This window comes from Ammospiza nelsoni, chromosome 5 (assembly GCF_027579445.1).
Source record: "Ammospiza nelsoni isolate bAmmNel1 chromosome 5, bAmmNel1.pri, whole genome shotgun sequence".
Classification (NCBI taxonomy): domain Eukaryota; kingdom Metazoa; phylum Chordata; class Aves; order Passeriformes; family Passerellidae; genus Ammospiza; species Ammospiza nelsoni.
The window spans coordinates 13,620,243-13,637,536 of NC_080637.1; the positions used below are offsets into that span (position 1 = coordinate 13,620,243).

General features: G+C 43.0%; 1 protein-coding gene across 1 annotated transcript in view; it reads left to right on the top strand.

Moving 5' to 3' along the window:
• Positions 1-15,766, top strand: part of LHFPL3 (LHFPL tetraspan subfamily member 3) — a 233,976-nt gene extending 218,210 nt beyond the window's left edge. The window contains exon 3 of the mRNA XM_059472401.1: positions 12,937-15,766. Within this exon, the coding sequence (XP_059328384.1) occupies positions 12,937-12,965 (29 nt within the window). The 3' untranslated portion in view covers positions 12,966-15,766. The remainder of the gene's footprint in view (positions 1-12,936) is intronic.
• Positions 15,767-17,294: the final 1,528 nt, after the last annotated feature.

The window sequence follows — 17,294 nt, forward strand, 5'->3', positions numbered from 1 at the left end:
TTCCAGATTTTGCTTGAAAGGTAGGTTCAGTGTCTTTGAAAGGTAGAGCACCATCCCCTACTTCCTGCCAGAAGATCTTACATAGAAATCTCTAGCCAAAACAATACTGTCTTCATTGGACAGAAAGGACCCAGTAGGACCAGACAAGAAAGCCCACACTGAGCTGTTGCTGGTTGAAAATTACATAAAAAGACTAAAAATTATAAGCTTAACCAGAAAAATGCCAAAATCCTGGAAAAAAAAATCTAGTAAATATTATTTATTTCATACATGATCAAGATAAGGTTCATCTCTTGGGGAAGAAAATCACAATGGGAAGTCCTTGATTGATCCTTAGTGCTTCTCATAATAATATGGTGTTAGGAATTGGCTTGGTTCTACTGAGTCAAAAAGGAACCAGAAAGGTCCAAAAGGGTTTCCATCAGATGAAGATTTTAACATAAAACATGGTTGGGAGTCTAGATAAAAAACACCAGTTAAAGAAAAGTAGAACTGATCCCTTATTTATAGGCTTTAGTATTTCCTGGGACCAAACCCATTGCTTCCTAATTCTAGACTAAAACCTAAACTGGAATTATAACAATTAAAATCAGGAATCCAAGGCAAGGAAGATTTAGCCATGGTGGCATGTGTTTCATTAGCAGGTAACATGAAGAATCAATATTTTATGACCTGTCACATATTTGAGTCATCTGTCATGTTTTATCCTTAGATGTTAGGGTTGTTTGACAGTTCTAAAGTAGAAGGAAGCAAAACAGAAGTTTTTTTTGCTGGTGTCACACTGTCAGAAAAATTTAACAGGTAATAGTCTACAACAAGCAATTAAAACACATTGGTCTCTTATTACAGAACAAATTCTACTCTGTGAGGCCTGAGGGAAATGCATCTCATAAAGTTTGCTATTTTTATGTAAGAAGCCAGCACAAAGTATACTTTCCCCGCATGAAAAAAAAAAAAATCAAAAAGAAGCAGAAATGCTGCTATTTCACAGTGCACAGATGAATACTGATTTGGAGACCTTACATAACAGAAAGATCCATCTGCAAAACCTCAGGTTTTTTCTGCTGAGGTCCAGTTACTGATCCCAGAGTCAGTGCAACCACAGACCCATGGGGGAATGTTGTATTGTGTTTTTATAGCCATGTGGAGGATACAGTCTATCTGCTGTCCACATGAAGAGCACAGCAAAGGAAGGTATAAGTTCAGATGAAGACAAGGAAGGGATGAAGATGAAATGCCTGTAGAATTACCTGCAACTTTAGAAGTGTCACAACTGCTCATGCTTTCTGTTTTCCAAGTTCCAGTTCTGAATCACATGTTGTACTTCAATCTCAGTTTAAAAAAAAAAAAAAGGATGCAAGCAAAAACAAACAAAAATCATCCTTCTGTGCCTCATAATTGCAAAGAAAACCACTAGCTCTAAGGAAATAAGAAAGAAATCAGGCTTTTCACAACTCATGTTTATATGTCTTCCTGGTTTTTGAATGTTTATGGTTCATTAAGTCTTTCTGGAAAACAAGGACTTTATTCCCTGAGCAGCACTAACAGGATGAGTCTTCTGTCTCTTCCAGTGGGGTTCAAAAAAGGGGACATTTTCGTTTTTATTTGTTTCTTTAGGTAGTTGGTCTGAAAGTATCCAAGATTTTGTTTATCAGAGTATTTTCTTTCAGTTTCCACATCTCCCTAGAATAGCTCCTTTCATGTGTTAAAAAAAAGAAGCATCCGAGAAAATTTCAGTCTCAACAAATTGGTATTTTGCACTGAAAATTCCTTCTACATAAAGTTGCTGTGGGTGACACCATAAAAGTCCAGGAGAGTGAAGAAATCTGAATTGTAGCTTCTTTTCCTGTCTCAAAGCAGTTGATAATATGAGACTTTGCTAGCAAAGGGGTTTGCATATCACTGCAGAGAAGAAAGAGCATGGACACCCGGTGATGTAAGGGCTGTAGGAATGACCACCAAGCTCATCCCCAGGGTTCAGTGCCCATCACTTTGGGACCACATGAAACCAGCACATTTACCTGACCACAGCCACAGCTGATGCTGTCCACAGTGCTGCCCACGTGGAGGGAGCCAGCACACAAGGCAGGGGCTCAGTCCATGGTGCTGGTGCTCAGCAGTGTGTCCCAGAGACAGAGACACTTGGCCACTTGTCCCTGGTCTGCACAACAGAGGCTCAACTGCCTTACCAGGCCCACTGGAAGAAAAGGAAGTTTTACTTTTTCCTTGAGTGTCTGCTGATTTCTAACTGTGCCCAGACTGGCTCAGCAGCTTGGCTGGCCCTGGCTGCAGGGACCTTGCTGCCAGCAATGCCCAGCCCTGCAGCCCCTGAAACCCAGGCAGGCTCTGCTCTCCCCCAGGGCTGGGCAATCCGAGAGGATGTGACCTCCAGAAAAGGACACCAAATTAGGAGCTGTTCCAGTGTCTGAGGCGATGAAATATTTAATCCCTGCTCTCCCTGGGATATGCATCATCACAGATTTACTTATCTGCAGCTCGGTGACAGCAGCGGCTGACAGGGACGATGACAGCTGACACACATTAACCCAGCTGCAAACACAAGCTATCACTGCAGAGCAGAAATCCATCAGTATTATTTCAGCACAAGGAGGTGACTCCGTGCCAGACACCAAACACAGGCAGCACCTGCACTGGGAATTCAGCACTGCCAGGGTCTCCTGAGGCAAGGGAGGCTCGGCAGGAGCCTCAGCCCCAGCAGGGCCAGCAGCAGGGGCACTGCCCCCTGAGCAGCCCAGCCCAGGGCACACACAGGGTCCTCTGTGCCCCCACTGCTCACCTGGCTGAGGGACCAGAATGAGAGGGAAGTATGGACAAATATTACTTGTTTAGGATGTGGGAAGTCTTTATTGGAGCTCTTCTCCAGCTGCAGATGTAGCTGTGCAGATGCAACTGGACCTGACTTGCTTCCCTTTTGTCTAAGTTGCCCCCATTTCTACAGCTGAGCTTCTTTCTGAGCAAACTTGTATCACTGTCTTCTTTATCTAATAGGTTGTTCTGAATTATTGTTGTCTTGGAGAAACTAGTGACTGAGCTTTGAGGAATCCTGGTGAATCTGGGGTTTGGTTTGAGATGGTGGGCTGGAGATTTCCCCCCGTCCTGTTAGTGTTTGGTACTGGGTTAGTTGCTGCCTGAGACTGCCCTGCTGCCTCTTGCTGCTACAAGGGCATCCTTACATTGGAATGTGAACTTTACCCAAGACTTGTCTCATAGTCATTGATGGGAACAGCCAAACAACAGGAAAACTGTCCATGTCCACGTGTCACTGAGGGCTCCTGCAAACCAGCTTGCCTTTCTGCATGCTCTTCAGCTGGCAATTTCCTAACACAGCCTCCCCTTCCCTCTTTGGGATGGGTTGTTTTGGTTTTTTTTCCTCTGCACTGCTGATTGGAGTTTGCTTTCCATGCTGAAAGCTCTTCAGGGAAGGAATCTCTTCTTTTTCTTTTACAAGAGTGCCCTTCACACCTCTAGAGCAACTCAAGAAAATGTTTAAGGGAATTATATAAATTAATAGCAGTAATAAATCCTTACAAATTGTCCAAAGCCTGCACAAATTGGGTTTGGAGCAAGAAAATGAAGATGACAAAAATTAATGTCTTTTCATGACAGATGGTATTCACCAAAAAGCTCACCCTCTCCCTAGACCCTGGCTTTGCCAGCTCCCAAATCCAGACTCTCTTCTAGCAGAGTATCATCTAACCCCACTGAGAATTTTTTCAGTAGTTTAACCTGTAATTTCATACCTTGGAAACAATTGTGAGCCCAATGTACAGTTCCAAACACTTCCTATTTGCCTAGAGAGTATACAGAGAGTTAATTAACATTCCTGTGCTTGGTAAGCTAATCACTAAACTGCAGATTTGAAATCTCAGACCAAAGCAGCTCCAGATCATTATCTTTCTGTTGCCCATAAGCATGTAACTTGGCACCTGTATCTTTCTCAAATGGGATCAATATTTGCAGCTCATTAGCAGGTTTTGGTGGAGACCCAGCATCAGAGCAGCCAAGCAGTCAGAGAGGAGTGTGACAGGATGAAGGACACGCAGCACAGCCCTGGTGAGCCCCTGCCCCAGAGGTGCCCTGGACAAAGTCCTGCAGCTGCAGGACCATTCCCCTCCACAGTGAGCCCCTGAAGCCAGAGCCCCACGCCCAGTTCCAGCCCAATTCATGCATCAAATTCTCTCTTCCCTCCAGCACAAGTACCTACAACGAAAAAGTCTGAAAAACTTCTGGAAATCCTTGGATGTGCCTTTGCTCAGCATGGATTTGTGCCATGTTCCGAGGTCACACAGCTTTTGCACTGGCCAAAGAACAGGGAAATTCATTTCACACAATCAAAAAAAAGGAGATTTTAAATGTTTTTATTATTCTGCAGCATTTAAGGTTCATCAGCATTGATATATTTCTTATTTTCTTTATTTAAACTTCTTGCAATGTTTTAGTTATTATGTTAAAATTTAAAAATCAGCTTTTTTTTTAAGGCAATTTCATTCACAGAAATGTCATGTTGGAGTGACCAGAGAACTGCCAGAGCCCTCTTCCTTTCTGTTAGGAGGAAACACTCACTGTATGAATTGTGAATTCATCTGGAGAAATGCAGTCTGTTGAGAAAAGAGCAGAGCTCCCTTTCTGCCACACCACTAAAATAAGCCCCATCGTAGCAGCTTCCTTACACAGAGATCCTGGCTGGCACCTTCCAGGCTCTGCTGCAATATTTTGGCTTTCTCCCAGCACTGACTCCCACTCTGTGTGCTCACAGGAGAGCAGCCCCAGCCAGGCTGAGCACACGGGGCAGCACTGAGGGCTCCCCACAGCCCCCAGCCCACGCTGGCCCTGGGCTCTGCCTCTGCCTGCCCCGATGGCCCAGCACAGACAAGGACAGCTTTGTGTCAATGGCACCAAGGTTTGCTTCCCCAAACCAACAAACCTGCCAATGTCAACATCTAACATTGCCCAGCACAGGAAAACTCTTGGAAGATATAATGCTGCTAAAGGTAAATATAAAATGTTGCTAACAAAATAAAAAGCCAAAAGACTGTACAATGCCAATCCAAACATTTTCTGGCTGGTATGCCCAGAACCTTGTCAAGATACCTCACTGACATGGCTGGATCCTCAGAGAAGCTCCCTGTAAACAAGTACATCAATGTTTGTGACAGTTTTTAAATACAGACAATGAAGAGCTTTTTGGGCAGTCTGATCACGCAGCTTGGAGGCTGGAGAAACAAACAAAAGTACCTACAGATCCTCTGGGTTCCAGGGGAGAAACTGAAAAACAGCTACAGCAAATGGGCAGAATATAAAGAAAGTGAAACATTTTCTCATTAAACAGTTAGAGAACAGGAAGAGTTTAGGAATCACCGTTCAGAGACTCCTGTTCAGTGACAGCAATTTATTTGACCATCTGGGCAAAGAAAGACTGCAGCAAACCACATGGAGGAAATAAAAATAGATGAACAACAAGCGACTGATTTTGCTTGACTTGAGCCTACAACTCTACAGAGCAGGAAGCTCCTTCATGTGAAAGACATTATTGATGAAGGCATTTCAGCCTCTTGCCAGTTCTTCCAACAACATACTAGATCTCCCATGCCAGCAAACCTGTCTTGAGACGTGACTCCCCTGCCAAACTCGACAGAAACACCACCAAGTACAAAAGACAAATTGATGAGCCTTCTGGAAAGGGACCACCAGAGGAAGGAGCGTCTCAGTGATGTTCCACAGTCAAAGAAAACTCTTTAGGAGAAAGAATAGGAGGCTTTTTGCTGTGTTTGTTCATTATGATAAAAATCTTCCTTTTCGTGACAGAAGCAAATATTGAAATGGAGGAAAAGGCAGCGCACTGTTGAGCAGGATCTGATCTCGACATCCCAGTGTGTTGGTTCCCACTCAGGCAGACACAGAGCCTCCTCCCGTGTCCAGGGCACACTCTGTGTGTGACAGCAGCAGGGATGGTGATGCCTGCCCTGGAGGGACAGCCATGAGCTGCCCAGATGAGGAGCCCAAAAGCTGTTCATAGTGAGGCATGGCAAGCAGAGCCATCACCCAAGGGAGCCCTGCTTCCACCAGCCCAGACTGGTGCCAGCAGATGACAGAGATGACAGCTACAGCTTGATCCATCCTTGGATAGGTCTCTATTCCCTCTGTCTGTCACTCTTCTCCTGTCTTTCTCACCAATAAATACACATATGTTGTATTCTTGGAGCTGCATTCAAACCAGAGGAAAGCCACCCAACCCAGGGATTGGGAAGGGTGGCAGGGAAGTTTGAAACCTGCCCATTTTCAGAGTTTTAGAGCCACTGCCACCCATTTTCAGAGTTTTTGTCACTGCCACCTGGCTATATTTAGGCATAGTTGAAGTAGGGTCTTTCAGAGATAAGAAAAGTGTCAGGGTCTAAAGAGGTGCCTTCTTTAAGCTGCTTTAACCCCATTTTGCAGCATTTTCAGTCAAAACTCACCTGCTCCTTCAGGCACAGTTCCCACTGACAAGAGAGCCAAGCCGACTGCTGTATGTAACCTGGCTCATGCCTTCCCATCAGGCTGGACTGCTGCTTGCATCCCTGCCCAATCAGTCCTCAAGCTGTTTAACTGATCTTACCTGATTTAACTGATTCCTCCCTGACCTGGGGCTGGAACCTCAGACTCAGCTTCTGCAAAGCCCTTTGCTCACCAGGAAGGCAGTCCTGGTGCACGATGGCACACCCCAAAAGAACTAAAAATACCCATCCTCAAGCTGTGCTCAGATAAGGTCTCTGATAGTTTGTTACAAGCAAGCCTAATCTTTCAGGCTTTGTTACAAAACTGCCTAATAATTTGATATTTCAGGCTGAAGATCTTCCATGCATGGTCAGCAGCTTCCCTTTTCTTCCATGCATGCAATTAATGACTTTGTGCAGGGTAATTGTAACTGCAGGATTCACACGCCTCACTTTGTCCATCTCAGATTTAGGCCTCCCATCTCATACAGGTCTACAGACCCACAGAAGCCAAGAGCACTCATCCGTGCTGGGAACCATGGATGAGACTTCCTAGAGCCTCACATCTGATGTCTGACTGTGAGAGAGCTGATGTTATGTGAGATGCATCTCCAGGCCTAACCTCTATCTGATCTCTGTGCCCAAAACATCTTCTCACCTTTCTCAAAATTTCCATCTGGAAGAAAAAAGGAATTTAAAGAAGTCAAGACCACAAATGGTTAGGCTGCCCTGACCCACTCTGGGCTTCAGATTTAATTTCCCTTTGTCTCTCTTCATGTCTCCTTTCATACCTTGGCACAAGGTGGTGACACTTCATTGCTCAATGCTTTTTTTGTGGTCAATTCTTCTTGACAACCACATTTAGTCCTGGGGCCTTTTGCTTATTGTCATAATAGCTTGAAGAAACATTCTGTGTGGAGAATTCAACAATGCAGAAAATAATGTATCCCTGCTGTATCCCTCTGTACTGTGCGGGTGGTGAGGCCCTGAACAGGTTGCCAAGAGATGCCCTGTCCCTGGATATGTTCAAGGCCAGGTTGGATGGGCTTTGAGCAGCCTGGTCAAGTGGAAGGTGTCTCTGCCCATGGCAAGGGAGTTGGAATGAGGTGATATTTCAGGCATTTCAGGTCCCTTCCAACCCAAACCATTCAATGATTCCATGATTCTCCACCCACAGCATGCTGTCTGCAACCAAACAGCCCCTGAACCAACATCCATTTCCTCCTGTCACGTTTCAGTCATCACATACAATAGAAAAAGGGGGGGAAATACAATGCAAGATCGAATTGGATTTTAAAACCACAAGACTTGGCCAGAGTCTGTCAGGGAGGGTAGGATAGTTGCTGAGTGCATTAAGTATTCAAGGAGTGTAGCTTTAGGTGTACTGGGTTTTTTTCTTGTGAATGACAGCCTGTAAGCTGACAGCAAAGTTCTGTCCAGCTGTGTGTTGTACACACATGCTGGAAACCTAGCAAAATTGATTTGACTGGATCCTTCAACTTTTCCTGTTTCTTCTCAGAAAACAATGTCTAATAAAACAGCATTCTGTCTGTTCAGCCATCATTGCCCCTGTGGCCCTGAAACCATCTGCCATGGATGGAAACAACTGCACTTGTAAGAGAGAAGCAGCAATATACAAGAGAGAAGCAACAATGTACTTTGTTGATATAAACCAGTGATTTAACAAAGTTCAATTGTAAATGCTACAGTGGTTTAGCAAGATTCAATGGCAAGATTGTTTATTTGCTGCATAGAGGACAAGGGCAGACAAAACTGACAGAGACCCTGTCATTGAGCATGAGGTTCAGAAAGAATTCCCTTGTGTTCTAAACCCCTTCTCAAAGAGAAGTGTCGGTGTGCCTGACTCCAATCCTAGTCCCAGACTTGTTCAGTGGTTTATGTCTGAGGGATTATATTTGCACAATCAATCCTTTATGTCACTTAGCTAAGATTTCAAAGTTCAGTGTGCTATTAACCACTTACCAAGGCTCTGTTGCAGTGAGGAATCTCTCAGCTTTGAGGAGTAACCTTGACAGGTGACATCCCCTCCTCAAGGGGACATCCTGGCATGCAGCCCATCACTCCAGACAGCCCTTGGCTACCAGGCTGCCACCCCACCCCAAAGCCCAGAGAAAGCTGGGTGCAGCCATCAGAGCCCACTGGTGGTTAGGGCTGAAGCTGTGGAGGGGAGCACACCACCACAGCATCCTGCCACATGCTGGAAATGTGCTTGTGCAGCCAGGAACTGAGCCTTCTGACAGCAAAACCACCAGAGCCACACACTTAGAAAATTCCTGCATGCTCCTGAAACCATTTCCTACTGTCCTAGAAACACTTCCCACAAGCCATGCCCAGGAGTTCAGCTGCTGCCACTAACAGGGTGAGCAAGATACCATCCAGCAGATTGAATAAGTCCCACTGTTCCACTCAGCTCTGGTTTCACAGGGCTTGCATACTGAATTGGGAAAAATCTTGTCATTTTTTATGTGATTCAATTCTATTTTATTGCAAGGAAGTGCTGCAGCAGAAGAGCAAGCTCACACACCTTCTGCTCAGATGAGCTTTTCCTCTAATGCCATATGGACAAAACCATCACACAATTTCAATTCCAAAATTTTGTAAAAGTTTTAGTAACTCCTCAAGGTTTACTGTGCATTCTCTTTAACCCCTGCCCTTTCAGGTAGTTTTTGGTAGCTGTGAGTGATGGCAGAGCAGGCAGTTGCCAGATCCTGCCTGCTTGTTTGCCAAGGAGAGGAGGAAACGCCTTGGGCAGCTCTGGTGTGGACAGGTCATTAATCACATTTTGTTGAGAAGTTGCTGAACAGTGAAACACTCAAAGAGCACTGCTAGCAAAACAGTTGGGGAATTTCTGTCCATTCTCCTTTCCATCTCCACAGGCAGCCTTGTACCCTCCTTACTGTGTCTCAGCTGCAGTGCAGGTGTAGGCAGCAGTGCACCATTTATTCTCCTCCTGGCCATACAGCTGTTTCCAGTATGATCTGTGCACAGCTTCCCCAAAACACGGGCTAGAGTTTCATCTTGGATCATCAGGAATCATGGAGAGGACCTGAGCTGGTGCCTGGCTGGTTACTGAGAGCACAGTTTGCCCCAGGGCCACTCTCCAGTGATGGATAAGCATCTCCCCATGAGGCCAGGGCAAAGGATGCTCAGTGCATCAAGAGGGAAAAGGCGCCCACAGCAGGTAGGGAAATGGGAATATTCATAAATCCTCTCTCTCATAACATGAAAAGTAAAATAATTCTCTCAGGCCACTCAAATTGGGTTTGTTATCTGTTCTAAAGAGACTGTCTTCAAGGAAATAAGAGATAATGGGTCATTGGTTGCCTTGTGCAGCTGGGCATTTATCTCCCTTTCATGCCTTTTAATTATATACACCTGGATATTGTCCAGGCCATGAATACATGTTCCTGTTTGAATTTTGGGCTGCAGTGGCTACAAGTGGAGTTTTGACACACTTAGCACTTCACCGACCCTGATAAAAGCAACAAAACCATCTCCCTGTGGTTATAAGGAACTGACCCAGATCAGTGTGTCCAAAAAGGGCAACACAGCTGGTGAAGGGCCCAGAGCACAAGTCCTTTGAGGAGCAGCTGAGGGAGCTGGGGATGTTTAGCCTGAGGAAAAGGGGACTCAGGGGAGAACTTATCATGCTACAACTCCCAGAAAGGAGATGGTAGCCAGGTGGGGGTTGGTCTCTTCTCCAGAGTAACAACTGACAGGATGAGAGGAAATGGCCTTGAGTTGCACCAGGGGAGGTTTAGATTGGATATTAGGAAAAATTTCTTCACCAAAGGAGTTGTCAGACACTGGAATACACTGCCCAGGGAAGTCTTGGATTCACTGTCCCTGGAGGTGTCCAAAAGATGTGTGGCAGTGGCACTTGGAGTTATGGTTTAGGAGTGAACGTGGAAGTGCTATGTTAACAGTTAGAACTGATGGTCTTAGGGGTCTTTTCCAACCTTCATGATTCTGTGGTTCTATAAGCAGAAAGGTGAGAACTCCAACACCTCATTAAAACTGAACTTGTCCAATTTTTTTTGGCCTACAGCCCAGAGAGCAGTGTTATCCAAGGTGCCTCAGCATGTCTATTTTCAACTGCAGAGCTTCAGAATCAATGTTTCTCTCATCCTTCATCGTCTCCCATACACTCCCCACAGTGCAAGCATTCAGCAGAGATGATGTTTAGGCTGGAGGAATCCTGTGGAGGCCCTGGGAGGAAATTTCTGGTACCTCATTAACCCATGGCTTTCTGCCAGCTGATGAGGTTTTGTAACTGTACCAATTTTGGTGGCACCACAAATGCCAGCTGCTCTTTAGCAAAGCAGTTGTGTGTGTCTGGAGTCAGCAATAAAAGATGAACACTTGGAAAGGTGTTATTTTCTAGATACCAGTCAAATACATGGCAAAGATCATTTCAATATGGCTGGTGACAATTAGTGGTGTAAAGTATTAAGGTTGTCTGAGACAATATATACCCAAACCTAGAAGGCCTGCCTTTCTCTCCATATTTACTGTTCATTCTACTGACTTTACAGCAACAGCATGGAAGGGACCATCTGAAATTCAGCATGTCTTTTACACCTTGTCAGGGAGCAACCTGAAAATCTCCCTGTGATTCATCTTTACCACAAACAAACCTCAGTGTCCTCTTTCTGAAATGTACATAAACACTAAAATGCTGCAAATCCCTCCAGGCTGACTATACCCCAGCTCTGCAGTCAGCAGAAGAGATTGCCCTAATTGAGTGTGTCAATTATAAGCAGTAACCCCGTTGTGGTGAGGTCAGCCTAACAGGCAGCCTTTAAAGACTTTAAATAGGGAACTTAGGAGCAGAGCACCTGGGTGGCTGGATAATACAGCTTCCATGAAAACTGCTTCCATTAACTGATTTCTTGGCAGCAGCACTGTAAGTAGCTCTAAGAAAACAAACTTCAAAAGCCTGTGGTGTGATACAAAACAGACTGAGAGATGTTGCATGTGAATAACTTATATATGTCTTGTCAGCTATGGCATTTGTTAAATTTCATTTCCATGTGTACAACACCTGCATGCAAAATTTTTCCAAAGAATTAATGAAGGTCTTAGTATGCTACTGCTGAAACTCTGAGTGGTGCTGGAAATCCAATAAGCAATGTTAGGGGTTTGAATAACATACATGAAATTATGATTAAAAATAATTGAAAGAAATGGCTCATTCAGTTCTATTAAGCTATGATTGTTCCTAGGGCACGTGTTCCTTACCACACAAAGTTATCTTTGTCCAGATTTCAGTTTCACCAAATATGGATTGTTTAAGAGGCTCACAAACCCCCTTATCCCAGAAAATAAACAGATTGGAGGCTCAGGCACTTTTTCATTCACTTTATTTGGTAGCGCTGTTTACCTATATCACTAATTGCCACAATAATAACATTAGTAACCACATTTATAAAATACACCAAAGTTCCAGACTCAGACCATTTTTAATAGATTTCATTTATCACAAGTATCTTCATTTCTCATCCACACTTTATCCTTCATTTTTGCTAAATGTTTCAAAGGGTAAAAGGAAGCTCATGGAGGTATGAATTGCAAGGGTTTTTTTTACAATTGGAAACTTCCATCCCATTACATACTCTGATCATAAAAATGTTTTTATCATAGTGAACATTATATTTCATATTAATTTTTTAACACAAACAAAACTGACCCGTTTTGTCCAGTTCCCTCCCTAGTTCACATTATGCTTCTTACATACTTATTTGCTACTTTCTAGTCTCAGCAACATCAATTCAAAGTGTCTTGTAAAATAAATCTGGACTATAGATACATGCTGAACAAGTCTGGAATTTTCCTCCAAAACAAACTTTGCTTGAAAAATGTCAGTCTGTTGGAAGCTGATGGGGAAGCAGGCATCCAAGGTCCATGGCAGAAGGGTTTGCCACCACCAGGCTCACTGGTTCTTGGGACCACCCCCCCAGGCTTTAAGGTCTGGGTATCCTGCCCTGGGGCACCGTGCTCTCTGGGTCTGTGGGTGAATTACCTGCAGGCCAAGGTGACCACAAGAGTCAAGGGTGTAGGGATTTTAAGGGAATGGGAGAAGTGTAATGTGGGGGGAGGAAATAAAATATTTCAGTCTTTTTACAGCAATATTTTTAATATGCATTGTATCTTTATTTTCATATTGCTCAAACTTTAGATGAAATAATCTCATTCTTTTGACTTCCTGTGTCAATTAGCTAATGAAAAATTATTTTTGAAAATTTCAGATTACAAATCCTACCTACAGATTAAATTTTTCACTTTTCGTGACAAATGGAAATACATATAATGAAGTGCATTAGAATATTGGTCAGAGGCTTGCTCTAAGCTAAGCACAGAGTGAACATTTTTGTGTTTTCTGGCAGTAAACCAGCTTCTCTCTTTTCTCTGTTTTGCACAGTCCTACTAAGCCAATCCTCACTAGAATGAGCACAAAACAAATGAATAACAGCTTTTGTACATCAACATTAAAATGGGAAGAAGCTTGGGAAAGGGCCTCCAACAGAGAAGAATGCTGACAAGTGCAAAAATGCCTGATGGATAAGCACCACCTTCTAAACATAGATCAGCCAGACATGGAAGTGATTTCAGAAGAGAAATGCAATCATGGATTACACACCAGCTCATTAGAAACTGTTGCTGAATTCAGCATCCAGAAGACATGCATGAAAAGTCACATTTGGGGAATAAATTAAAAGGGGTGTAGTTGTTGCTAGATAAACATATGTAATATATATGCATTGAAGAGGTTTGTAAATGTCATTTTTTTTATTCGGACGGAAAGCAAAAAGCTTTAAAACCTTTCACAGTAGAGAGGCAGTTAACTTCAGACTATTCCTATCCCAGTAGCCAAGAAGCTGTTAGGACATCTCTCTTAAATTAGCATTTATAGACTCTGAATGTTTCCATCACCTAGTGGAAAAAGCATAACTTTTACTGCTACATTGCTGCACTTCATTTACTTCACTGTATAATAAGTTGACTAAAACTGTAAAGCTTCTCAATTTTTACTGCATATGTGTTCCAATTAATATGTCTGTAACAAACTTAAGACTCAAAAATTATTTCTGACCTATATTCTAGTTCTATGAAGCATATATACTATAAGGTATGTCTGACTGAATATCATAATGCTATATCTTCCCAAGATGCATAGAATTGTTTGTATTTGAAGTGACAAAATAAAAGCCCTTGATTTCTTTTTTAACAGAAGAAAGTAATTTACCCCTTAAATGTAACACACTGCTGCTCACTTCAAGGGCATTTTGTTCCCCTGTTCTGCCATACAACTGTGCAGTGACACTGTCTGGCCCATGCTAATGCCAATCTGACAGGGTGATCTAAAGAGACCTTCTGGCCTTAAGTTTAAACTCAATACAACTCAGTAAAGCCCTGAGTTTAAACTCAATACAAAAATTAACAGACTAGTAAACAAATACATGTTGCAAATAGCCATGTGAGGAGGGCTGGATGCAAACAGCACTGGGGCACTGGCAGGGAAGTCCTTCCCTCCCCAGGTCCCACAGGGTGCACTCAGTTCCAAAAGCCACTGAGAAGTAAAACAGGAGAAGGCACAGAAGGAGCTCCTGGTGAAAGGCCTGGATGCAAAGCACCCAGCACAGAGCAGCAGAGGGAGGCAGGGACTCCCCCTCTGCTCCTCTCCATCCTCCCACCAGGGCACACGTCTGTCCTGGTCGGGACTGGCCATGAGCACGTCGCTCCCTTCGTGCCTCTGGGTTCTCCTGTGTATCACGGATTAATCCCGTGCAAAATGAGCACTCCAGTGCTGATTCCTTCAGGGCTTTTAAAGCCTGTTCCTTCATTCTTTGGCTTTCAGGGGAAATGGCTAAAATAATAAATAATTGCTAGTGTTGATCACAAATAATGCAAAATGCTGAAGATATGAGGAAAACATGAGTTAAAACTGCTTTTTAACTACTGACTGCACAACAAAAAATATTCCATAAGTTAGTGCATGAATCTCAGAAAAATTTATTTTGCTTTTGGAAGAAAAATTATCTTTAAGCAAACTGCCAGTAAACAAATACAGGGAATTAGATAACTTTTCTATCTAACCAGGGTACCGATGTGGCACTGACTTCACCTGAATGTCAGACAAGTAAATTCATGTGTGAATCTGGGCAGCATTTAAAAAAATATTTTTTTAAATCTGAAACTGTGCTTGTAACTGGATGTAGAAAATTCTTCTGACTTCTAAAGGACCAGGACTAGCTGGTCAAAAACCCCACCCAAATCAGTCAACCACCATAAACATCTTCCCCGTACCTGCTATTGACCTGAAGGGGATGGAAGGCAAAAACCAAGTAGTTCACACATGAGGCAGCATAAACTCATTTAAGGGCCCACTTCAGACAGGTTTTTTAATCTCTGGTTAGTCCAACCAGTGTCAGCTGGAAAATGCACATCCTCAGGGGCCAGATGCATTCCAGGAGTCCCTGTTAAGTGGTGTCTCAGTGAAGCCCATCCTCATTCTCTGCTCTTGTTGGCTCACAACCACACCCACACCTCAAAGCCTGTGAAAGGGTTTATTATCTGGATGTGCTCTCATATCACATCTTCATTTGCTCCTTGAGTTTACCTCTATCCCACATTATTGCAGTCATGGCACTTTTGCTGTGACAGAAATCACCAAAACAGGGTTTCTCTGTATTATATTATTTTGTTTAGCATCATGGTGATGTTGTAATGTAAAAGCCCTTTCTAAATACACACAAACATTGCAAGAGAAGTGCCATCACAAGGCATCACAACCCTGCCAGGGCAGCTCAGTGAATATGTACAATTTGTACACAGTCAGAAGGGAGAGACATACCAGGATGTACATCATCAAATGTTGACTCTGTAAGAATAGTATGTCTTATCTTTTTAAATGTTATCACCTTCCCATCCCGTTCCATTGTAACTTGTCAATTGTAATTTCTTTTTAAGTCAAAAAAACTGTAAAGAAAACTGTTGAAATACCTGATTTTCTGTAAAAGTAATAATAACAATAATTTTTGTTACTTCAAAGTATGCTTGGTATTAAAGTACCTAATAAAGTTCAACAAAGACTTTTGTAGCATACTAAAATAAAGTGTGATAGTGCTTTTCTCCAGCTTATCTGTGATAAGGACAGCTGTTGTTGGGATCACTGCTCTCCTAAACACAAGCCTGGACATCTCCTTCACATCTGTGCCTACAGAGGTCCCTTAGGTGTGTCAAGTCCAGGCAGAATCAGATCCCTTAATGAGTGCAGGGATTTGTATTCATGGGACAAATTCCTAGGAGAACCCTGTTGGCAAGTCATCTCCACCCTCTGGATCCTGGCTACACATCCACATATGAGCAACAATATAAAGTTCCTAATTACTCTGTTTGCTATAAAACTTGGCTTATAGTAAGAGAAAGAAGAGTGAAAATTATTTATAAGGTTATTATGGTTAAATAGAGAACTGCCAGGTTTGTAGTATGCTGTTCATTTTTATGGGCAATGCATTTCAGTTATTTATAAATAGATTGGAAATCCCAAACAAGTGATTTGGATGACACAGAAAAGCTCAGAAGTTGATCACCCCTTAACTTCACCATGTGAAGGTACACTGGAGCCACCAGGAGCTGTCACATCATTCCAACAGGAGGTAAGTACTTCCTTGTCAAAGAGATGCTGGATTTACCTCCATGGTGCTGATGCAGCAGTATCTGCATTTGGAGATGATCTAGAAATTATTGTGACTGGGGTCTCATTATGCCCAAACTGCCAGGCTCTGACACATTTCAATTAGAGTAATGGATCAGCTTCCCTCACACTATCCATCTTTGTCTGTTCTAGAGAGGAAAATGTAATGCTGCACCCAGCAGCTTTCTGTGTGTTTTCACTGCTAGTCTGATATCCATCAAACATTTTAAAGTTTTAGTTGTTTCACCTGATTCTCTGAGAATTTGAAATGGAATAAGATCTAGGCAGTTTAAAATAAATAAAAAACCCACCCCAGATTTGTCCTAACTAGTTTACACGTTGAAAAGACAGCCATATGCTGAATAGGTTCTGAGGTAGAGCTAGAAAGGAACACTTTTTTTCCCCATGTGGTGAAATCAAGAGATTTACACATTTCTCCCTCCAAAGGAGCTCTATACAGAATGGAATGGCTTTGTTGGAGTAGCTGGCAGTACATGCACACATTAGGCACGCTTGCAGCCATTCCACCTTGGTCTGTGATCCACAGCAGCCTACATTAATAATTTGTGTAGAGACTTTCACAGAAGGCCTGGAATTCTGCAGCAGGTAGAATATGTAGTTTAAAATCCATTCTCTTCCCTTTAGATCAAATAACATTTGTGTCATGGTGCTGAAAACACAAAGCCAAAGCTTGCAGTGATCTGATACTGATGTGATGTTTTCTATTACCCATCTGTCTCTCTTAAATTTTTGCTTAGAGTTACTTTATGCCTTTGCCTTCTGAAATGTCTTTTGCATTTTAAAAAGTAAAGTGATATATCCTTCCCTTCTTCCAGATAGTCTCATAACCCCATGAGGGGGTGGGGGGAGATGGGGAGGCCAGTTTCACAGCTTTTCCACTTCACAAAGTGATGAGAGAAGTATTGCCTCTGCAAGAGGAAAATCTCCAGGGAAAGAAGCATAAGCAGACACATTATGGTCATCAACCCCCAAGAGAAGATGTGGCCCCCAATTCCCTATGAGACACTACAAAGCTCTTCTCCTTTTGAAACTGCTCCAAAAGTTGCTGCAAAGCACTTCCT